Here is a 25,740-nt window from a genome sequence, read left to right on the forward strand (position 1 = left end):
AGTTTAATCCTTTATCCAAGCATAAGCAAACAAAGTTTGTGCCTAAACTATTTTCAGGACTGGGGCAACTCATGGTAAAGATGGTATAAGTTCTGATCACTTGCCTTAGTATCCCATAATGCAAAACACATCTCCTTACGGACATGTATAATGCTATGCATTAAGGAAAGGGTCATTACCCAGACTGGTTTCCCTGTATTAAGTGCAGGGTTACCTCTCAAAAAACTTGTGAGATCCCCCCCCCAGATCACCCAACAATGAGCGACCTGATTGATCAAAACTCAACGTTGTTCCCTCAGTAACAACCCTGTCACTAAGAAGAACTCTCAGCGTTTGGCTCCACCTGGAAGGCTCACCCCACCACCGAGCAGAACCGCTCATCTTTCATCTGGGGGGTAACAGCAACAGCCGTGCCTCAGTTAACTTCATTGGCTACAGCATTGCTATCCATTATCCATGTTTACAACTGGATTCAACCTTTAGTGGTCTACCCAGACCGGTTTCGACCTTTATTGAGGTGCTGTTTAAGTAAAGACCTCTCTAAAAATTAGGCGGCCCCAGACTACTCCCTACGAGTGACCAAAGGACCATCCAACTCAGCGTTGTTCCACTCAGTGACCCAGTGGCAGGCTAACCCCACCACCAAACAGAGCCATAATCTCAGTGGTAGCCCCACTTAGAGACAGGCAAAAACCTACTCCAAGCAGAGCCGCTCATACCTCAAGAAAAGGGACCACTTCTGAGCAAAAGCACATCAGTGGGAGCCAAACCCAGAGGTGATGATACTAAAGGTGGAAGTGATATGACTTCTGCATTACTTCCACCTTTAGTACCAGTTGCCAAAAAGTGTCAACAGCTTATAAAGATTCTCTGGATTAGAGATAGTTGATGGAAGTTTTTTCACTTGGCTATACTACCGATTATATATTTGGTTTAATCACCACCTCTGGGTCTGGCTCCCACTGATGAGACCTAAATAAAGGTCGAAACCGGTCTGGGTAGTGACCTTAATGAATAGCATTATACATGTCCGCAAGGAGATATGCTTTGCATTATGGGATACTAAGGCAAGTGATCAGAACTTATACCAACTTTACCATGAGTTTCCCCAGTCCTGAAAATACTTCAGGTGCAAATTTTGTTTGCTTACACTTGGATAAAGGATTAAACCAAATATATAATTGGTACCATAGCCAAGTGAAAAAATTTCCATCAACTATCTCTAATCTAGAGAATTTTAATAATAAGGCGTTGGCACCTTTTGGAAACTGCTACATGGTGATATGACTTCTGCATTACTTCCACCTTAGTATCACCACCTCTGGGTCTGGCTCCCACTGCGGAGACCTCATTAAAGATCAAAACCGGTCTGAGTAGTGACCCTTCCCTTAATGCATAGTATTATACATGTCTGCAAGAAGATGTGCTTTGCATTATGGGATACTAAGCAAGTGATCAGAACTTATACCACATTTACCACGAGTTGCCCCAGTCCAAAAATACTTCAGTTGCAAACTTTGTTTGTTTACACTTGGATAAAGGAATTAAACCAAATATATAATTGGTTGTCTAAAAGTAGTTGGAATAAGTGAAGCATGGTTGAAGTGAAGAATATTTGTTAGCAGCAATGGTAAATTGTATACTACAAGTGAAGAAGAGGACACAATTTGGAGTAAAGTGGATGACAAACAATATTAAACAGGAATTGCATGTGAAAAAGAGGCTATGGAAGAGATATAAGGAGACAGGTGAAGAGAGGATGCGTGAAGAATATAAGACACAGGCCAGAAGAGTGACTAGTGTGGTAAGGAAAGCGAAACTGGAATATGAGAGGAGATTGGCCCTAAGATCCAAAGAAAATCCTAGAGAATTTTTTAGCTATGTGGCCAGTAGGCCACATAGCTAAAAAATAAAAATGGGAATAGAGTGACTGATGCAGAGGACATAGTAGAATTGTTCAATGACCACTTTATTGGAGTATTTCATCCTGGAGGAGTCAGTTTTAATGCTAGAGGGATAGGGCAGGTTCAAGGTTTAGAGGTACAGGAGGAGAGTGTGTTTCGGATACTGAGAACTCTGGATGTCAATAAAGCTTTTGGACTGTATGGTATTTCACCACGAGTTTTGAGAGAATGTGCTAGGGAACTGACAGTGCCTTTAACCTGGCTTTTCACTCAGTAAAGGTGCCCAGGGAATGGAAGGAAAGTAAGATAGTGCCATTGCATAAGGGTGGTAACAGACTAGAAGTGTCTAATTATAGACCAGTCTGTGTGTCATCATTAGTTGTTAAGATCTTGGAGAAAGTAGTGAGGGACCGTATACAGCACTGGGCAGATGAGGGTAATGTTATCTGTGAGAGTCAACATGGATTTGTGAAAGGGCACTCTTGTTTTAGCAATATGCTAGCCTTTTATAATAAAGTTACAAGAACATTAGATGAGGGAAAGGCATATACTGCAATTTTCTTAGACTTAGCAAAGGCATTTGACAGGGTGCCACATGATAAGCTGATATTTAAGTTGCAACACATGGGTCTGGATGTCAGATTGGTCAACTGGATTCAGGATTGGCTGTCTGTTAGGTATCAGAGAGTTGTGTATGGTGGAGCAGTTTCAAAGAGACAGAAGGTTACAAGTGGGGTCCCACAGGGCTCAGTTCTAGGACCTATATTGTTTAACCTTTATATCAATGACATTGCCAGTGGATTGCAAGGGGATATTCAGTTGTTTGCGGATGATGCGAAGCTGGGAAGGATTATTAGTAATAGTGCAGATGTGGTAGCCCTGCAAGAGGATTTGAATAAGCTAGATAGATGGGCAAATGAATGGGGGTTTAATGCAGTTTAATGCCGCAAAATGTAAGGTCTTAAGGTTTGGGAAACATCGATGGAATGCTGCATACTCTATGGGAGGAGTTATACTGGAGGAATTTGGGGAGACAAGAGATCTGGGGATTGATGATTGATAGAAACCTGAAGTTTAGGAGACATATTGCAAAGGTGGTGAAGGTAACACAGAGGATTGCTGCAATTATGAGAAGGACACTGACCTGCAGAGATCCTTCCTAAGAACTTTATGTTCTTAGGAAGGCCCTCCCACGATGAATCTTTTGACTTCATGGAGGCCTGAATAATAATAATAATAATAATAATAATAATATAATGGTTGGATGAGTATCATGACTGGAATAGAAACCGAAGGATATATAATGTTCTTTTATGATGAAAGGAAGGACAAAAAGGGTGTGATTCGGCTCAATATGGCTGACAAGGTTGAGATACAATAGAGAAAACAGAGGAAGTGGTTTTGAGGCACTAATGTGTGAGATGAAGGTTTATATGATGAGATATTTAAATGGATTTTACTATAGGCCATGGAACGTGTAGCAGAGAGAAATAGAAATGCACAGGCAAATGCACTTGGGAGCAAAAGAAGGCAATCATTCTGGGATAACTTTAGTAATGGTAATACAGACTAGTATAAGGGATAGGATGCAGGAATCTGGAAAATAAATTTCTTCAAATCTTACTGCTACTTCTTCACTGAATGAAGAAACTCAAGAGTATGAGGAGCAGATATTAGACCTGTTGCACAAACTAAATAAGAATTAAGCAATAGGAACTGATGGGATAGCAGCACAGAGCCCAAAAGAGGGTTTAGCTGAACTGGCTATTCTTTTTGACCAGACTATATAATTTGAGTCTCAGAACAGGGAAGATTCTGTAGGAGTGGAAAGAATGTATGGTAGAATGAGAGGAAGTAAGATTGTGAGAGTGATAGAGAGTGAAATTGTCGGATTGCAAGATTTAATGGAACAGTCTTTGAAAATGAAAAAAATAAATGAGGAATATGTGGAGTGATGTTAGAGGTCTAGTGGAAACTAATGAAAGCAAGGAAAAGAACAGAATGAAAGTAAAAAGAGGAAAGAGGGTGATGAGTAATTCCAGGATAGCAGTATATGGAGATTCCATAATTAGAGGGCTAGTTACCGAGAGAGTCCATAAAGTCTGCTATCCAGGTGAGAGAACGAGTACAATAATTAAGGCATTCGACATGATGGAGAAACGCGCAAGAAAGTTGTGATTGTAGGGATGAATGATCTAAGTGGATAAAAGAAGGATGTGAGGACGAATATCAGGAGACTGTTGAGAAGAGTGAAAGATAAGAGTGTAGTAGGAAAGGATGTCAGTGTTTCCAAGGTATGACGATGATGAGTTGCGACGGATAACCAAAATGATGAATGGTGTGATAGTGGAGCTGTGTGAGGAGAAGGAGGTGGAGTTTGTGGATGTATAGCATGTTTTTGAGGGAAAGAGAAAGGGTTGCTGCATGAAAGTACAGTGTATGATGCATGCAAGAAATCAGATGAAAGAGTTGAAGGAAAAAATCAGGAGAGTGGTACTGAAAAGACAGAAGTGTTTTTCAATTGAAACAGATGAAGAGAGAACAGGAATGCAAGAGAAACAGGGAAAGGGGGGGAGCTCGAGTGGACTGGGAGACATGGTTTAGGGAGAGTGGATGTTCAAAGTGGCAGTGCATGTGTGTATGAAGATGAAGTATATTGCGATGTGGATGGGGAAGTTGAGATCGAGAAGATATATGAAGTAAGTGGTAATAAAGGTGATTGGGTAGGTGTGGTTGGGAAATCACAACCAACACATGGCTTGAATAGGACTGGCTATAGACCTAACAATGAACTGCAGTGTTTGTTTACAAATGGCAGAAGTATAAGAAATATGGAAGATGAAATGGTTTCAGGGATTGAGTTTATTTGCCCCAAAATCATTGGAATAAGTGAAACACGGTTGAGTGAAGTTGATTTCGTAACGGGAATAGAAATGGAAGGATACAGTATTTTCTGCAAGGACAGAAAGAGCAAGAAGGGAGGGGGGAGGGCTGTGATGATAGCAAGGGAAGTAAGTCCACATAATGTAGACAAAACACAGGTTCCCAGGTAGTGTAAGGAGAGTAAAATTATTCCACTGCATAAAGTTGGTGATAAGGCTGTAGCTTCAAATTATAGGCGGGTAAGTATATCTTGAGTACTGGTGAGTAGATTGGTGAGAGGTAAGATACAGAAATGGGTTGAAAACAGCAGTATTTCCTGTGGTTATCAGCATGTGTTTGTTAAGGGGGTGATTATGTTTCACTAACTTACTTATATATTATAACAAGGTGACAAATACCTTCGACAGGGTGTACTTAGATTTTGCAAAGCTCTTAAATTGATAACAGACTTCTGGATTTTAAGTGACTGGCTGTCGGATAGGAATCAGAAAGTTGTACATCCTCTGTCCAAAAAGAAACGAACTTTTCGAAAATAGAAGAAACTAGTGGTGCCACCTGTTGTATCTTTTTGTTGCTGAAAGAGGCAACATTCATTAGTGTTGTGTCAACTGTTTATGACATTTGTTTCATTAGAAGCCGAGTTATAGTGCCAAGAGTGACAGTGTCTTTTGACGAATAGTTGGAAAATGAGTTTCAAACAGAGAGCTTCAATTGATTTTTGTGTTAAACTTGGTAAAAGTTTTACCAAAATGCATAAAATGCTTCAAAATGTATATGGTGATGAATTCCTATCCTGTACTCAAGTTTACAAGTGGTTTAAGCAATTTCAAAAGTGGTCATGAGACGCTTGAGGACGACGAAGAGCCAGGCCATCCAAAAACTGGACTGAGCGAGGTTAACATCCAAAAAGTGCATGATTTTATCAAAGAAAACTCGAAATCATCCGTGAGATTGATTGAAGATGAATTGGGGATTCCAAAATCAACTGTACACAACATTTTGACTGAGAGTTTGGGCACTCGTAAATTGAATTCATGATTTGTTCCCCACAAGTTGACCGACAACCAAAAATGTATCGAATTGAACAGTGCAAGGACCTAATTAAAACCGTAAGGACTCAAAAATCCTTGAAATGATCATTACTGGTGATGAAACGTGGTGTTTTGAGTGTGAACCCAAAACAAAGCATCAGAATTCTGAGTGGAGACCACCAGAAGAGGGGCATCCGAAAAAAAAGTCGCTTTGAGAAGTCAAAAGTAAAGACAATGCTGATTTGTTTCTACGATTCCAAGGGCATTATTCACAAAGAATTCATTCCACCTGGCCAAATGGTCAATGGCGAGTTTTATCTCAAAGTTTTGAAGTGACTGATAGAGAGAATTCATTGCATATGGCATGAATATCGTGATGCAGGCAGCTGGTCACTTTTGCATGATAATGCACCATCTCATTGTACAAACATTGTGAGACAGTTTTTGAGAAAAAAACAAGTTTGTGTGTTGGATCACTCACTGTATTCATCTGATTTAGCACCATGTGACTTCTTTCTCTTCCCCTGACTTCATTTGCCAATGAAAAGAAAGCGATACAACACCATTGAAAACTTTCAAGTGGCAGTAACCACGGCCCTCAACAGTATCCCAAAAAATGATATAAAAAACTCATTTAACGAATTAGCTGACCATGCCAAATGCTGTATCGAAGCTGAGGGAAAGTATACTGATTGAAATAAATAATTTGAATAATTATAATTGACCTGTGTTTTATTTTCTATCAAAAGTTTGGTTTCTTTTTGGACAGAGGATGTACATGGGCTGCAGTATCCTGAAAGAGAAAGGTCACTAATGGTGTGCTACAGGGATCAATTTTTGTACCATTGTTGTTCAATTTGTATGGTAATTATATTGGTATCTGTTTAACTAGTGATATGTAGCTGTTTGCAGATGATGCAAAACTGGGGAGAGCAATGCAGAGTCATGCAAATGTTATGGCTTTACAAGAGGACTTGAGTAGATTGCACGAAGGGACAGGTAAGTGGAACTGCCAGTTAAATGTTGCTAAGTGTAAGATTTTGAGTTTTGATAAGCAATCATGGGATGCAAATTATACACTTGGTAGGAAAACTTTAAGGGAAGTAGAGAAAGTGAGAGATCTATTAGTGATGATGGATAAGGACCTGAAATTCAGGGGCCACTTTGCACAAGTTATGAAGACGTCACATTGGATAATGGTAATGATGTAGAGGTTCCTGACATGCAGAAATAGAGAGGTTACGATTCCTTTGTATAAGGCCTTGATCAGGCACCATATGGATTATTGTGCACAGATTTGGTCGCTGGGATTTTCATGGTGACGAGGATGTGTTTGATAGGGGTCCAGAGATGATTCATAAAAGTTGTCAATGGTCTTTGGAATGTGGAGTACGAGGACAGATTGAGAGAATGTAAGTTGCAGACCCTTGTGAATAATAAGAACGGTGGTGGGAGGGGGGATATGATTGAGACATATAATCTAGTCAGGGGTTGTTATTGGGTCAACATGGAAGAGATTTTTCATAGAATGGGAGAGGGGATAGAACAAGAGGCCATCACTGGAAACTGTATAAGGAGGGTGTGAGTAGAGGAGTGAGGAGAAGGTTCTTTGCATGGAGAGTGGTTGGTGAGTGAATTGCACTGACTGAGTGTGTTGTGGATGTAGACACATTGAATCAGTTTAAAGCACAGTTGGATGAGCACTGCATGAAATAGTGTGTACCTCCCACAATGAGTCACTGATTCCATTGAGGTCAAATGTTAATAGACTGATGTATACAACCATTGTATACTGACAGATATTAAAAAAAAAAAAATTGTATGTGGGAGATGTGCCTGCAAGATTTAAGGTAATTATTGGTGTACCACGAGGATCAGTTCTTGGTTCACTGATATTCAATCTGTACATTAATGACATTGGGGAGGATTTAAAAAGCAACATTCAGCTATTTGTTGATGTGTAAAGATAGGCAGAGTAATCAGGAATTAGTTATCTAATGTCATATTATATTAGTGAGATTATGCTAGAAGAAACTGATCAGGTTACGGATCATGGAGTTTTAGTAGATAGGAAGTTGAAGTTCAAGGGCCATATGGCAAAGATTGCAAATACAATTCAGATTATAATTGCAATGCTGAAACAAACAAACTTTGACATGTAAAGATAAGGAAGTCATTTTGCCTCTCTACAAGGCCATGATAACCCTCTTTTGGACTGTCATGTGCAGGTCTGGTTTCCTTATTTCTGTGGTGATTCTGATACAATGAAGAGAGTGCAAAGAAAAGTGTTAAAAGTGATATCAGGATTGTGGAATGCTGATTATGAAGATTCACTGAGAATTTATAGACTTCAGACACTAACAAACAGGAGAAAGAGGGGTGATATGACCAAGACTTACAAATTTTCCATCAACTGAAATCCTGTATGATCTGAAAGGATCATACAGGATTTCAGTTGATGGAAAATTTTATTTTCTGGAGAGTGGGGAAAAGACAAGAGAGCATCTTTGGAAGCTGAGAATGAATGCTGCTAAGAAGGGGATGAGATCTAGACTTTTCTCTCATAGAGTGTTGCATGATTGGAATGGATTGCCAGTTGGATGTTGTGTGAATGAATTCAAGACCAAGTATGACACTGCTGTCCATAGTACGTGGCCTCCCTCGATGAGTCCTTGACTCCCTGAAGGTCTCTCTGATTAATAATAATAATAATAATAATAATAATAATAATAATAATAATAATGATAATAATAATAATAATAATAATAATAATTTCATATGCAATCTCTTACTTGTGATGACATGTTTAATGTAGCCACACTATATGAATCTGCATCCAAATCTTTCAGAACGCTTCGAACCAACATAGTTTTACCAGTCCCTACAGAGCCGACTAACATCATTGGATATTTCTTCAGTACGCTGCTTACCAAAAAACTGTATCGTACAGTATCTACTGTAGGCACCATCATTTTATAAAAAGGTATACTGAAAGATATAAAACAGAAGAAATTTATAACTGACACAGAAGATTGACATGAGAAATTTATATAAATTGTCTCATTATTGTAAAAGTATTTTTAAACATTTTATTAGTGAAAGATGCAGATTTATTTTATTGTTATTTTTTAAATTTATTTTCATTTTCTAATTTATTTTTATTAAATTTTTTTTTCTACAAATGTCATGTCGTGCAAATTAAATTATTTTGTTTATCTAATGTATATTTATTGTATTTCAGAGTTAATTTAATTTAATTTAATTTTAGTTTTAACTGTAATCTCATCTTCAATGTTCCATCTAATTTTTGCCAGCCAATATGTACATGAAAAATATTGTGTGTGCAAGCATCCAGTCTCAGATTCAATGTGTGCTCTAATGTAATATTTCTCATATTAATGTTGTCCTTTCTTTGTCTAGATACAGTATAACCTGTCTAATTGTGAACACTAAATTGATTCATTTAAATCTGCATAGCTACAAAAATCCATCACTATTTTCACAAGTTCAAGTAACTATACTATCTAGATAGTAGACATTCTAAAAAAATATGCCCCTTCAACTTGCTGATGTCAGCATCAGTTTGCCTACATTGAACAAGTTAAAAGTAACCAATTAGAATGTATTAAGGTGGAATAGGTTAGAGTATTATTATTATTATTATTATTATTATTACACAGGTGCTGCCATGGAGTCCTAAGACTCATCATGGAAGACCCAAACTATCAACACAGTATCTGTTGTATGTCTCCTTGAAACCATTAACAGACAAAACACCCACGACTGACCCAAGCAATCGATTCCGTTCATTCACCATTCTCCAAACGAAAAATCTAGTCTAGTCCTCACACCTTGCTAACGACACACTTACCTACCTTCCAAGGATGATCTCTTCCTGCATTCTTTAACCAAGTGTTGAAACATTTCTCCTGCATAAATCTTATAAAATCCTTTAAGTAACTTAAATATTTCTATCATATTCATCTTTTACACCTATCAAAAAACTTTTGCAACCGTCATTTTATCCTCGTATATCCTCATAGGAGGTCACTCACCTCCAGATCCCCTCCACCACTTCCTCATCCCTAAGAAACCCAAGTGACCAGACCTGAGCACAGTAATCCAGATGCATTTGTATCAAGGCTTTATAAAGATGAATGATAACTCCCTTATATCTGCTTGCCGGTATGTTCTTCAATTACCAAATAATCCAGTGAGCTGGCCTGGCTACTTTAGCAATAATCCCTCTAAACTTCAACTTTCTGGATACTACTATTTCCAAATCCTTGGATTCATCAATTTCCTGCAGTACAGGTCCCTGTAGTACAAGCTTTTAATCTTTGTATCCAAAAATGCATAATGTTGTTATTATTATTATTATTATTATTCGTGACATCTCCAAAGAGTCCAAAGACTCATTGCTGGAGGACACCCAGTGTACAGCTCTCCGTCTCCACTACTACTACACCGAACCTCTACTACCAATCACCTACATCAATGCCATCTACTCCCCACAACCACCGCAGCTAGTATTTTTTGTCTGTAAATTTCATGTGTTCTGAAGGGCCGATTTGTTTGTATGCGGGTTGAAAAACCTGAGTTTTCAGGATAAAAAACCCTGCTACCTCCATATGAGATCGGCTAACTAACCTTCAATTGAAAAAGTCCACATAAAGATTCCTCCCGTCACGACAAGAATCAAACTTAGGCCTATTCCAATTGAAGGGCGCAATGTACTGTCGTTCTTCCAATTGCACTACAGAGGCACTTGTTACACTTAAAAAAAAAAAGAAAAGAAAAGAAAAAGTTTAATTATGCATAATGTTAAAGTATGCATAATGGCATCCATTAGGTGTTGCCAATACTTTCAGCCTATTTAAATCATCCTACATTCGCCTTGATTAACTATTCCCTTCCCAACTTTGTATTATCAGCAAACAACTGAATATCTCCCTTCAAATTATTTCCTATATCATTTATGCACAAATTAAATAGCGGTGCTCCATGCACAGAGCCCTGTGACATACCACTAGTCACCTACCTTCTAATGGATTCTGTTCCTCCATATACGACTTTTTAGTATCTGTCCATCAACCACTCTCTTGTCCACATAACTAGTGTCATATGTCTCGTTTGTAGCAATCTGTGTAACGCAGATCTACCTATGCCTGTCAAACATCTTTACAAAATCCAGCAGTACCATCATGTAGCCAATCTCTTTATCCAACTCATATCCAACTCAGCTGTCATTATATGATAAAAAGTTAGCAGATTACTAAGTCATGGCCAACCCTTCACAAAACAGTGCTGCCTCTCATAGCATATCATATTCTTATCTACCCATTCCTGAATTATCTATTATACCCAACTTTTCCAGTGCTTTTATCACAACACCTGAGATACTGACTGGCCTATCATTTGCTGCCACATACTTAGGTCCTCCTTTATGCAAGGAAATTATTTTGTCCTCTTTCCAATCTCTTGGAATCTACCAGAACTGAGCCCTAAATAAAAGAGCCTAGTCAAAAATATTGAGTTTCCTTGAACATTCTCACATAATGCAGGCTGATATCCCATTTAATCCCACAGCTGTATTTACATTGAGATTCTGCAATATCCTAAGAACCTCCTACTCATCCACCTCTGTTTCCACATCAGAGTCTGTCAAATATGTCACAGCATTAACCACACTTGGATGATGTGCTCTTGAAAAATGGTCACTCAGTAGCTCAACAATTTCATATGCTTCTGTTACGTCTCTACCATCTGCACCTATTAAAGTTATTCTTCCATAGTCATTCTTCCTCCTACTTGCCACATAGCGAAAAAACTCTGGGATTTCCTTTAATTATTAATTAAAGGAAATCCCAGAGGATTTCCTTGGCTTAATTAAATGAAAAGGATTTCATTTAATTAAGCCAAGCAGCTTTAATAATAAGCTGTTGGCTTATTTCTTCTCATAATCTGATTTTACTTTCCTTACCATGCTGATCACCTTTCTGTTTCTCTGTTCATGAGTTAGCTGGTCACCTTTCTCCTTATATACCCTTTGCAACATCTTCCTTTTTTTTTTTTTGAGTTCTTGCTTAATGATATTACTCATCTATCTAATCTTATCCAATTTACCCAGACCTTTGGTATACAATGTGATATTGATTCTTCCAGATATCCCTTGACTATCCCCTATGTATGCTGAACATCCATCCCTTACAGATCTTTATGACATGGTACCGCTTCAAGGAAAGCCAAAGAGGAATGGATTAAATATAAATGTATAGATATAGAAAACCTTGATAGAAAACACAGAAGCAGAGAAATGCATGAAAAGATCAGAGAAATGACAAGCAGGACAAATACAGCAAACCATGCAAGTGTCATCAGAGACTCAAGAGACCATGTTCTGATGTATAAAAAAGAAATCATAGAAAGATGGATTGAATACACAAGGAAATTATATGAACAACAAAGAAATGATATTCCTGAACAGACTGATTTAGAAGGACCATCCATTTTACTCTGTGAAGTTGAAAATGCTGTCAGAAAACTAAAACCACATAAAGCTGCAGGAATAGATAACATCTTGGAAGAATGATTGAGGGCTCTCGATGAAGGAGGACTGAAATTTCTAACAAAATTATGCAATAAAATATATGACACTGGATTTCTACCCAAAGATATTAATCACTCAATTTTCGTTCCAATTCCCAAAAAAAACAAAAGCTACAAGATGTGAAGAGTTCAGGACAATCAGCCTCATCAGTCAAGTATAAAAAGCCCTCCTATATGTTATTCTTGAAAGAAATAAAAGAAAAATAAACATAGAAATAAATGATACACAAAGTGGCTTCAAGGAAAATGTAGGTACAAGAGAAGGTATTTTCAACGTCAGAACCATCACAGAAAGATATCTAGAAAAACAAAAAGATGTGTACCTCTGCTTCATAGATTACAAAAAGGCATTCGACAATGTCCAACGTGAACAATTAATTGAAATCCTTTTAAAAATAGGCATGGATGGAAAAGACATTAGATTATTAACTAATCTTTACTGGGAACAGACTGCATCTTTGAGAATAAATAGAGAGACCTCAGAAGAATTCCCTTCTGAGGTCTCTCTATTTATCAATTCCCAAGAATTGATAAATAGAGAGAAGAATTCCCTTGTGAAGACAAGGGAATTCCCCAAGAAGAATTCCCTCGTCTCACACCTTTCTGAATTCCCAGTTCAGAAAGGTGTGAGACAAGGCTGTGTCTTTTCTCCGATTCTCTTTAACCTATACACAAAAGAAATATTTAATAAAATTAGTAACCGCAAAGGAATCACTGTGGGGGGGGAACAGATATATTAATAACCTAAGATATGCAGATAACACGGTTCTTCTAGCTGAAAACAAATATGACCTCAAAACTCTTATAGATGAAACCCTCAAGTATAACAAACAGTATGGCCTCAGTTTCAACTTTAAAAAAACAAAAATCATGATAATTTCAAGAGAAAAGAAAAATATCAAAAATATGCATCGATATAAAAGGAAATAAATTAGAACAGGTGCAAAAATTCATATACCTTGGAAACTTGATCACAGAGAATGGCAGGACAGAAGATGAAATTAGAAAAAGGATTGAAATCGCAAGGTCAACTTTCAACAGTATGAAAAATCTACTAACATATAGAGAATTAAATATGAAAATAAGACTAAGAATCTCCAAATGCTACATATTGTCTACGTTATTATATGGAATAGAGACATGGACACTCTCCAATCTGAGTGTGAAAAAACCGGAGGCCTTTGAAATGTGGATGCTGCGAAGAATTATGAGAATATCATGGAAAGAAAAAAAGACAAATGAAGAGGTACTAGAGATGGCAGGCATCAACAGGAGAGTGATGAAAGAAATTAAAAAGAGAAAAGTCAGATATTTTGGACATATTCTGTGACATAACTGCCTACAAAGGACACTTCTCAAAGGAACTGTTGAGGGAAAGAGAAAGAGAGGAAGACAAAGACTGGAGTGGATGAAAAATATAGAAGACTGGACCTATCTCTCATATAAGGAATGCAGCAGAGAGGCGCAGAATAGGACATGGTGGAGACACATGGTAGTCAATCTCCTGGAGGGAGAAGACACCTGACAGGAAGGACAGGGCTGCTTCAAGATGCTTTTTACCTGTATCATAATCACCTGCCTTGTAGTTACATATATACTCCTCCTCAATTGAATTTCCACATGCTACTTCCCAAGTTAAGACCAAATGATTACTTTCCCTAATTGGAGACAATGTAGCCACCTTAGTTATGGATATGTCTTCTGATTCTATAACAAGATCCAACACTCTCCTATCCTGAGTCCCTTCTGTCACATTATCTCTCAGTAAGTGTATAATTTCCATTTTCTTCCTGATATGTGATCTTTACTCCTTACACTCTCTATATTTCCATAGTTGAAGTGCCCATAATAATTACTTGATCTGCACTCATTGTTAATTCTGATGCATGTCTTCCACATCATACCTGGAACCCCCTGGCCTATAGCAGCAACCAATTTCATATTTTGTCCTATTGGCCTGAATCTCACACATAAAAGAACTCAAAAGACTTGCCAGTTGCTTGATTGACTTCTACTCTTCTTGGCTACAATTCATCTGCTATCACCAGCACTACCCTGTTCCCTGTCCTGTCTACTCTATCCTCCCTGAACATACTAAATCCATTGCATCCCTGTAATTAAATCATCTGCAATTAGCCAAGTCTCACTATTGCCTATACTTTTGATGAGGTTGCACTAACCCAGTGCTGAAAACCCCTCCCTCTTAGAGGGCTACATGGTGTGTAGTGTTTTTGGGAGCTCCTGAACAGATAAGTGTCAATTTGAGTAATAATTGGTGAATTTGCATAGTGTTGTTTACTTTTCGTATTTTAGTGTGTCTGGGTGATTTTTGGGTGTTTACTGAGTATTTTAAATAGTAAATTGATAGATACCATTATCGTACACATGCCCCCCCTATAAAGAGGAATACAACAAAGATGGCGTCCAGGTAACTATATTTGTCTAAAAATTCAATTTAAAGGATTTGATTCAGTGTACCATTTGGGAAATGTATGCATTGAGGAGAGCAGTTGGAGTGGTTAAACAATGATAGTGGAGTGAATGTGTTCAGAAAGTGTAAAGAATATGAGGAATTAAAGAGTGTATCCGGTCATGAGAGTGATATCGTTGTCAAAAGTGAGAATTGAGAAAATAGTGATATTTGCAAGGTAGTACCAGATAGCTGTGAAAGTGGCGTTGAAAGTGAGAATGAAGGTAAACATCCAGAACGAATGAATGAATTATTGGAGAATAAATATGATAAGACTAATGCAATGAGTGTGATAGCTCAGTTAAGTGGAGCGATACACAGGGCAAATCTGCAGCTGGAGCGTTGGCAAAAATGTTTACTGAGCATAGCAACCGATAAACGGCAAAATTATGATAGAAAAAATAAGAGTATGATAGTGAGTGTAAACAAAATGAAAGAGCGAGAGTTGCATGGAGATTCCTTAGCAAGAGGTGTGTTAGTTAAGAGTTTAACAAAATCGTACCAACCTTGTGCGAACGTTAAGGATGTAAGCGAGTCAATTAGAATGCAAAAGCAGTGGGCAAAAGAATTGATAGTGGTAGCAGGTACAAATGATTTGAAAGGAGACAAAATGGCTATGAGTGAGGATGTGAAGGAATTGCTTGAGGTAGCAAAAGAGAAGAGTGAGAGAGTTAGGATAGTGAGTCTGTTCTGCGGTATGACAGTGAAGAGTATAGAAAGAGGGCCATAATTGCTAATGACTTTAAGTGTGAATTATATTTGATGAGTGGTATGGAATTTGTGGATGTGTGGAATGAGTTCGATGGGCGAAAGGATTTATATAAGATGGTTGGTTTACATTTGAATGGATTTGGTGTATGGAGACTTGAAAAGGTGTTGTCGAATGTAGTGGAAGTGGATGTGCAGAATCAGGGAAACTAGAGTTATTAAGGGGGGGGGAGAAGTAGATATGTAGACTTTAGGAAGATAGTTGAGTGCATGAATGTGTGTAATATGCCCAAGCGAGTATGAAAGACTACGAATCAGAATGGGATAGTTAGTATAAGGCATCAAAATAGGGAGGGAAAATGGGCTTCTGCAATTCATGTATACTAATGCCAGGAGTATTAGGAACAAGAAGGAAGAATTTGGGGCCTTGGTTGCACTTCCAGGCCACAGGTTATTGGGATTAGTGAAACATGGCTGACAGAAGATGACCTGGGTAGTGGAATTGAATGTGAGGGATATGGTGTGTTCAGGAGTGACAAGGAGAATAAAATGAGGAGGGAGGAGTGTTATTGATGATAGCTGATGAGCTACAGCCAAGGAGAATAGAAGTGGAACTGCAGGATAGAGAAAAGAGCACATTTGAGGCTATTTGGTGTGAGATTGAAACTAGCAGAACAAAATATACAGTTGGATGCTACTATAGATCAGGTGATGGAATAGAAGGTGGAGATAGTATGCATAAGCAAATAGAAGAAATGAGTGGAAGGAGGGTGATTATTATGGGAGATTTCAATTATGGTAACATTGATTGGAAGGAGGAGAGGACACATGGGAGGAAGGAATTGGATTTTATGCAGTTACTAAGGGATAAATATCTGCGACAGCATGTAATAGAAAATACTAGGGGGGTCAGAGAGTGTTTAACCTAGTAATTGCATCTGAGAATTTAGCTGTAACGAATATGACCACGTTTCCACCAATTGGTGAGAGTGATCATAGGGTCTTGACTTGGGAGATGGCTAAAGGTGTGGAATTTGCAATTAAGAAAGGGTACATGTGGAATTATCGGGATGGTAAATATGACAAGCTTAGGAGTTTGATTGGTTCAGTGCCATGGCATGTAAAACTGCAAGAGCTAGATGCTGATAGTGTATGGGAGGAGGTTAGGAAGTGTTTGCATGAAGCAATGGCAGATTGTATACCTACATTTTTTTGCTTGAACCGCAAAAAAAGAAACAGCTGTGGAGGGAATTTAAGGAGAAAGGTGACTGGCAGGCACATGAACAGTATAAAGCACAGGCCAGAAGGGTAACGAGTGTGGTAAGAAAAGCAAAAACAGATTATGAAAGAACATTAGCCATGCAGGCTAAAGAGAATCCCAAATAGTTTTTTCGATATGTTGCAAGTAAAAGAAAAAATGTATATGGCAGTATGATTTTAAAGAATACCGATGGTAGGGCATTCAACTATATTAACTGAATCAGTTAATATAGTTGAATTACTGAGCGAGCACTTTGCAAAAATATATCATCCAGGTGGTGATATTGCAGGAATGAATGAACCAATAGATTATACGGGAATTGTGGTGAATGAAGTGGAGGTGAGTAGTCTATTACAAAACCTCAATGTCAATACATCTGTGGGGATTGGATGGTACACCAGCTCGTATCGTACGTGAAGCGGCTAAAGAATTGTCAGTACCCTTGACCATTTTGTTTAATTTAAGTCTCGGGTCTGGGTTCGTCCCAAGGGGGTGGAAAGAGGAGAAAATAGTTCCACTGCATAAAGGAGGTTCCAAGACTGCTGTTGTAAATTACCACCAATTAGCATATCAGGAATCGTTGCAAAGGTCTTGGAGAAATTAGTCAAGAAAAAAATACAGGATTGGATAGATGAAAATGGGATGCTGTATGAGGGACAACATGGTTTTGTGAGGGAAGATCATGCCTCAGTAACTTGCTCAAGTTTTATAACACAGTGATGGCTGAACTGGATAAGGATAATGGGTTTACAGTGATTCTACTGGACCTTGCTAAGGCCTTTGACAGGATACCACATGTTACTCTAATCAGTAAACTGGAGCAGATAGGGATGGATATTGGGTTGGTGAGATGGATAGGAGGGTGGTTGATGGAGAGATATCAGAGAGTGGTTTATTCAGGAGTAGAGTCCAAAAGATGTTCAGTGACTAGTGATGTGCCGCATGGGTCTGTTCTTGGACCACTACTACTACTCAATTTGTTCAATAACGATATAGGAAAGGATCTGAGAGTAACTGTTCATTTGTTAGCTGATGATGCAAAGTTGGGTAGAGCAATAGTGAGTGCACAGGATGTCAAAATTTTGCAGGATGATTTGGATAGTTTTGGAGGACTGGGCTAGGAAAAATGGATGTCAATTTAATGCGGCAAAATGTAAGGTTATGCATTTTTGGATGAAAAGATTAGAAGAAGTATATCGCATTGGTGGACCTGTTCTCCAGGAGATTGACAAAGCCAGGAATTTGGGAGTGTTGGTGGATAGGGAGGTGAAGTTTAGGGGGCACATTGCAAAAGTAGCTAAATCAGTTCATCACATCCCTTGGTTGCTGAAAAATACTTGTTAAAGTATTTTTCAGCAACCAAACAGGTTATTGTTCCTCTGTATCGAGCCTTGATACGGCCCCATCTGGACTACTCTGCCCAGATATGGGTGCCAGGGTTTCTTATGGAGGAGGTGGAGAGGATCCAGAGATGAGTGACCAAGATGATAGCAGGTCTAATGGAATGAACCTTATGAGAACAGGTTGAAGATTTGTGGGTTGCAAAAATTGGTTGATAGGCAGAAAATAAGATGATATGATTGAGACATTCAAATTACTGAAGGGGTTCTATAAGATTAATTCAGAAAATATTTTTGAGAATAGGACAAGTGGTTGGAGGACTAGGGGCCATACATGGAAGCTGAGGAAGAATATGAGTAGCAAGGGTGTTAGAGCTAGGTTTTTTAACTTGGACAGTGGTGAATGAGTGTAATAAGCTGCCAGAGTCTGTTGTGGGTGCTATGACTGTGAATGAGTTCAAGGCGAGGTATGATAGATACTGTGTGAATGTTGAATAGTTGTTCTTGACATGATGTTAAGGCCTCCCTCGATGAGTCTGTCGACTTCTTGGAGTTGCCCAAAATGATAATAATAATAATAATAATTCCTGATGCTTTGAGTATTAGTATACAAGAACTGCAGCATCCCCTTAGGCCCCCAACTACCTTTGCATTCTGAATTGATTACCCTATTCAATATTGTTGCCTGAGAAAGACTAGATTCTGCATTTTCTTGTTTATTCACATGCACGTATTCACTTCACATGTACCTTCTCTCTCTCTCACTCACTCACTCACACACACACACACACACACACACACACACACACACACACACACACACACACACACACACACACACACACACACATTTGCATCCATCCCTATTTCTCTAGTTTTCCTGACTTTGCTCTTCCATATTCAGTGAGCAGAACTCTCTCTCTCGACTCCTAACTCCGAATCCATTTGAGTGCAGTCCATCAGCATTGTAAAAATGTTTCTCTCTATGAAACTCAGGTCATAGGCTCACAAACTCTACATCATACTTTCTGTTCTGCTGCTGTACTGGATTGGTGATATTGAAGAACTTATTAAATAAAATAAGTGACAAGTATGACTTTTCACATAATTTGATTTTATAGTATGTTCAAAATTATTGAATATAAATTAGAAATTCTGAAAGGAAAAATTTTGGGCGTGCAATTATTGAGAGTAACTCATGATCCATGAGAGTAACCTAGATGTGTGTTACCTCTTTAATCAGCTTGCGCACTCACATGCACATAGGTTAGAGGGAACATTAGGCTCATCTTATTTTCTAATTACCCATATGGAGTTAGTCTGGTATGTGGATCAACTGTTTATAAAAGGAAGAATAATATTCCTTTTTTCTAGCTTCACCTTATGATCATGCTGATGGACTGATGATGATATGTTAATTTTAGGCTGAAATATTTATAATAATAAATTTATTATTCTTTATTCTTGTGAATATGTGTTTCTAACAATAGTCACTGTGTCACAAGTACCATTAAAAACATATTTAACCCTGTGGAGGTCAAGGCCGATCTGACAGATACAAACAAATTGTTTAATAAAAATATTCTTACACATATCCAGTGTATAGCTTGGAGGTCATGAGTAGCTGCCATGCATATATTATGAGTGATATTTCACACTGCTTATGCGGTCAGTTTTGATTTAACACGTGTTATGTAAAGGTGTGTGATATTTCACAGTAAATTGTATCTGAGAGATACCGCGACCTTCGATGTCAGTAGAGTATTGGTTTAGTTTTTTTTTTATTTACTGTTGAAAATGGCTGAAAAAATATATCGACTGGATGACCCATCAGATGTTGAAGAAATTCAGCGATTTTGTTACTTGAGTCCGATGATGAGAATGATAGCGTCGAATGCGATAGTGAAAGTGATATTTGATAGTAAATTGTATCTGAGAGATACCACTAACTCCGATGTCAGTATAGTATTGGTTTAGTTGTTGTTGTTTTCTTTTTTCTTTGTTCAATAATTTCTGGATTGTAACTGAAAATAAATAAACCATCATGTATTATATTTGCAGTGTTTTTTTTTTTTTAATTTTATCACATTTTAGCACATACTAGTAATGAATGTATCTCTCAGATATATGTGACCTATGCTGCAATTTTTTCGACCGTGACCTCCGCAGGGTTAATATACATCTAAGTATAGTCTTCCCTCACTATAGAAAACACCATTATAACAAACCATTTTGGATCAGTTTGCTCTAGTGAAAGTTGATAACATAGTTTGTGTCTTTTTTTTGTTTGTTAGTTTGTCATATTTTATTTTTTAGTCAGGATGCCATTTTGTTTATATCATGATTTCAGCATCAATCCCTATCTTTATTTAAATCATTATTTAGATTCTGCATTTTTAACTTAATGTTTCTGTCTGATATTTTGCTATGTTTATCATAAATGATAAACATAGCAAGAGTCACATGATTAGCATCATTCAGTAGTCCATGAGAGTAACCTAGAACTAACAGTATGAGGCACATCCAGAAAGTAAGGTAGGTTCAGAATTTACCTACTATGGGGGGGGGGGCACATGTGTTGCCACATAGAGGGACTCATTAGCTAGCTGTTGACCATTTTACTTTCATTGTGTTATCGTTTGTTGTTTTCTACAAATAATTTAGGAGTGCCATGATAAAAAATACTGCCAGTTGCAAGGTTTGTGATCCAGTTTTTGTTGGAGGAAAACAATAGTGCTGCAGAAATTCACCAGCAGGTGTGTAAGGTTTACAGGCATAATGGAATGAGTGACAGTAAGTTAGGCAATGGTGTCGTTTGTTTAAAGAACGACACAACAATGTTTATGATGAAGAGTGTAGTGGCCAGCAAAGTGTGGTGACAGACGATTTGGTGGAAAGAGTGACAAAAATTTGTGAGAAAACTTAATTTTGAATTCCCAGAGGTTTCACACTCAGTCATTTATGAAACTGTGTGCCAGATGGGTCCCAAAAATGCTGACTAATGTGCATAAACAGCAACAAATGAAATCAGCTCAAAAATTTCCTCATATCGTGATTGGTGACAAAACATAGATTTCATATACAAACATTGACAGTAAGTCAAACGTTGACAGAAACAATAGTCAATGCAGTGGTACCATTCATCATCTCTCAAAGCAAAAAAAGTCAAACAGACACCATCATTTAAAACATGATGGCCACTGTTTTCTGGGACAAAAAAGGAAACTTACTGGTCAATTTTCCCACTGAGAAACCACAATAAATGCTGATGCATATTTGGAAACACTGAAGAAACTCAGATGAACAATTCAGAACAAAAGATGAGGAATGTTGCCATCAGGAATCATACTTTTGCATAAAAATACACAAGTATGAACTTATAGCTCAAATTATCCGGCAAACTCAGAAGTTCAGGTAAGAACTTTTCAACCATCCACCATACAGCCCCGACCTCATGCCCAGTGACTAGTTCATCTTCCTGCATATGAAGCAGTGGCATCAATCTCAGTGCTTTGAAGAAGATAAGGAACTAAAGAACATCATGACTCAGTGACTGAACTCACTGGCAGCACATTTTTTTTAACATGAGTATGAAGAAGCTGGTATCAATATACCAAAAATGCCTTGAAGTTAATGGCAACTGTGTTGAAAAATAAATTATATATGTAGGTATTTTAGTGTATGATAAAACTTTTTTCTTCTCTAACAGTCTGTCAGTAGTGGCAAGTAATCAGAGATTGCTTGAGAGTAGTAGTATCAGACTACATACTCATGGTGAGGAAGATAAGCCAAGTTGGAATCTAGTGGATGAGCAGAGATATAAAGCAAGAGCTGCCAAAAAAGAAAACATTGTGGAGGAAATATAAAGAAAAAAGTAATCAGCATAACTTATGAGCAATCAAGTGCAATCAAGAAGGGCAACTAGGCCAAAATAAACCTGAAAGAATTTTTTCATTATGTAGCAAGTAAGAGGAAAAATGACTATGGTAGAATGACTTTAAACAATGCTGATGGTAGGAAGGTGACTGGACCAAAAGAAATAGTTGAGTTGCTACATTATCGTGTTGTTTAATTTTGACGGTATATATCAGAGCACAGAATGATAAATAAATAATTATTTATTGACTTATTGCTGATATTTCGGTGGTGTTATAACCAGCATCTTCAGAGCACAAAAACACAGTTTGTCATGGTATGTGAGATTACAACAACATGGTGTAACAAAGGGACTAGTTTAAAAATTGTAGCAAGAACACAATGACTTAAAGTCCTAATTAGGTGCCCTCTATGTAAAAAATAATAATAAAATAAATAAATAACAATAAAAAAAACCAGAGAGAGAAAGCAGGTACTAATTATGTCTTAAGATGACTGTCTCCCAAATCTTAGGTAAATTTATACGGCCATATTTGTTGAGATTCAGAGTATGTTTCAAGGCTTCTGTTGCTTCTAATGCAGTACTTTTGTTTTCTTCCAGTTGATCCTGTGTGCAAGGTATCCAAAGCATGGTCTGCTAGGCCCGACTTGCCATAGCGATAGTGCCAGATGCATCTGCCAATGCTCCTATCCCCTGGGATAGGAGTGTTGGTAGCTTGCTCCACCTTTGCTACAAGTTGCCTAGTGTTGTACTACCTACCCTGGTAAGGTAGTACAACACCATATTCAGTCCTGAAGATATTTTCAGGTGCAAACTTTGTTTGCTCACACTTGGATAAAAGATTAAACTAAATTTATTATAGTCTAACCAAGTGAAAAATAAACTTTTAACTTATTTAAGTTGAAAGTTATATGCCAATAAAGTTATTTGTCAATAAATATGTTACCAGTTGAAAGAACCTCCCACGATGAGTCTGCCAACTCCATGGAGGGTGTAATAATAATAATAATAATTTGTAGCCTCAATCTTATCCTCTACTTTTGTGAAGCAGAATAATTTTATCCACTTTCCACTCCTTTTAGAAAGCGGTTTGCAAGACTCATTTATCAGATGCTAGAGCATTCTTTCGAAACATGTACAGATATATATATAGTCAAATCCTACTGAATTATTAACATCATGTTTACTTAATTACTCCTCATATATCTCCTAGGCTAAAGTTTCTTATGATGTCACATTCATCAGGATGAAATATCCAGATAAAATGACCAGTGAATACTACAAATATATTTTCTGCATTAGTTACTTTCTGCAATCTTAAGTGACAGACACTCTTCATTACCCCCATTATGAGACCACAATCCTGCTTACTAGAGTTCTGAAGAGGCTTTAAACAAGTTCCAATGTTAGTCTCTAGAACAGGGTTTCCAGATTATCTAACACTTAGTCCACTCAAAGTACTAATATGTGAGAGATTTAGAGCATTTCATGGGTGGAATTTGCATCAAAACTAATAATTATAACTGCAAATCTAATGAAATGAATTGATCACACAAACATTATCTAACGCTGTATTATTATTAGACTATTTTAATGAAACATTTTGAAAATTATCTACCTTGGTTTAAACTTCCAACCTGCAACAATCTTTTCTGACCATGGAATCCATGAATGGCTATTAGGATCTAAGAAGTATTCAAAGGCAGTGTCTTGACTTGGTATAGAAGTTTCAATTTCCCTAATAAATATATCAACTTTTTGACGCCCAGTTTCATCAACAGCAGCACATAAAGACCACATTAAGCAAAATATAAACCAAGACCGCAGCAGTGGTGCAAAATTGCTGATATCATCACTAGGAAACTAAAAATGAAATATGATCATGATTGGTATGTCATTTTCGACAACAAAACTAATTAATAAAAATAACTAACACTAGGTTTATTTGTCATAAGATTTGATATTACCATTTACTGACTACATCTCCCACAATATAAAAGAGGCTACAGTGGTAATCCACTCAAAAAAATACCCTAAACAAAACCAAGGGATGATTCTGTGTGACAGTTGGAAATCACTCATTAGATTTCTAAACACATCAGAGTTTAATTTCTCTGCTAACTATCAGATGCACCTGCTGATCAATCACTGACCATGTGCCAGCATCCATGTTCTGTGTGTTTCTACTATTTGTGTAATGGTTCCTATGCATTCGGTATTTTTTTTAGTAATGTATTGATTCATTATCAAAGCTTGTTGTTTATTTATATTTGTATGTTCATCCAAACCAAGATGAAGCCACTAGTTCACATTGTGAAACTAGTTAGTAACTAGTAATATCAAATCTTAAGACAAATAAACCCTGTGTTAGTTTTTTTTTATTATGAAATAAAATCAGTAATATATTACATTATAATAAATTTCCAGTCAGCAAATGTGGGTAAGAGGAGTAGCAAAATTTTGTGTGGGTGATCATTAACTTTACTTTTATTAAAAGCTCTGTTATAAGGACAAAATAAACTTGGATTTATTAATTCTGATGAAATTTTGCTATATTCAAATTGGCACTTTCAGAAACAAACAACAGCTTATGTACAATAGACTTCAAGTGTTCTTAGTTTTATAAGCCTCTAACTTCAGATCAATTATTGTACTTGTTCAGCTTAGAAAAATGCTCCATATTGCTGCAAACTTGAAAAATAGCTATTTATAATAAATATTTATAAAACAAAACTTTAGACTATTCACATTTGGTCTTTATATACTTTAATAAACACAAAAACTTATTCTGATTATAAGACTATCGGTTTAATACACCTATGTACAAGAATGCCGACTAGTTTCACTAGCATACTGTCTAGTTTTGTCAAGACTTAAAAAGGTGAAAAAATAATAAATGCAAAAAAACAAAAGAATACAGAACTGTTTACAATGGTTAGGAAACCAAATTTAACAGCTCGCATGACAATGTGTGCATGTAGCGAGATGCTGCAGTCATTATTGTGAAAATGTGTTACATGGTTTTTAGTGTATTGTAGTTCCGCTATACTTAATGAATTAATCAGATTTTTCCATGCATCTTTCAATACTGCTCCTTGATTTCTGTTCAGGTTATTTCCTGTTCGTAGGACCACTGCTGCTGCTTTGAAAATTCGGCATCCGTAATCATCCTCTATATATGGCATTGAGCTGTTTTCCCAATCTATTGCATGGTTAGAAGTTGAGAAGTGATACGCCAAACCTGAGGTATCTGCTCTGTTGTGATTTACATCCCCAATGTGTTCCTTCTGTCTAATTTCCTGGATTCTTGAAGTTTGGCCTAAGTAGCTTTTTAGCATTTTTTAACACTCCTACACAGGCCAAACTTCAAGAAGCCTGTAAATTAGACAGAAGGAATATGTTGGGATGTAAATCACAACAGAGCGGATACCTCAGGTTTGGCGCATCACTTCTCAACTTCTAACCATGCAATAGAATGAGAAAACAGCTGAATACCATATATGGAGGATGATTACGGATGTCGAATTTTCAAAGAAGCAGCAGTGGTCCTACGAACAGGAAATAGCCTGAACAGAAATCAAGGAGCAGTATTGAAAGATACATGGAAAAATCTGATTAATTCATTAAGTACAGCAGAACTACAGTACGCTAAAAACT

General features: G+C 37.3%; 1 protein-coding gene across 1 annotated transcript in view; it reads right to left on the minus strand.

Annotated features, from left to right (window-relative positions):
- kl-2 (dynein heavy chain 2, axonemal kl-2) overlaps positions 1–25,740 on the minus strand; it is a 1,497,432-nt gene that overhangs the window by 1,109,010 nt on the left and 362,682 nt on the right. Inside the window, exons 17-19 of the mRNA XM_090414156.1 lie at positions 23,714–23,912; positions 9,645–9,656; positions 8,611–8,806 (exon numbers count right to left, since the gene is read on the minus strand). Coding sequence (XP_090270282.1) covers positions 8,611–8,806; positions 9,645–9,656; positions 23,714–23,912 — 407 coding nt within the window. The remainder of the gene's footprint in view (positions 1–8,610; positions 8,807–9,644; positions 9,657–23,713; positions 23,913–25,740) is intronic.

The sequence above is a fragment of the Typopeltis vanoorti genome, chromosome 24, assembly GCF_054136105.1.
Source record: "Typopeltis vanoorti isolate ZY-2024b chromosome 24, IOZ_Tvanoo_1.0, whole genome shotgun sequence".
NCBI lineage: Eukaryota > Metazoa > Arthropoda > Arachnida > Uropygi > Thelyphonidae > Typopeltis > Typopeltis vanoorti.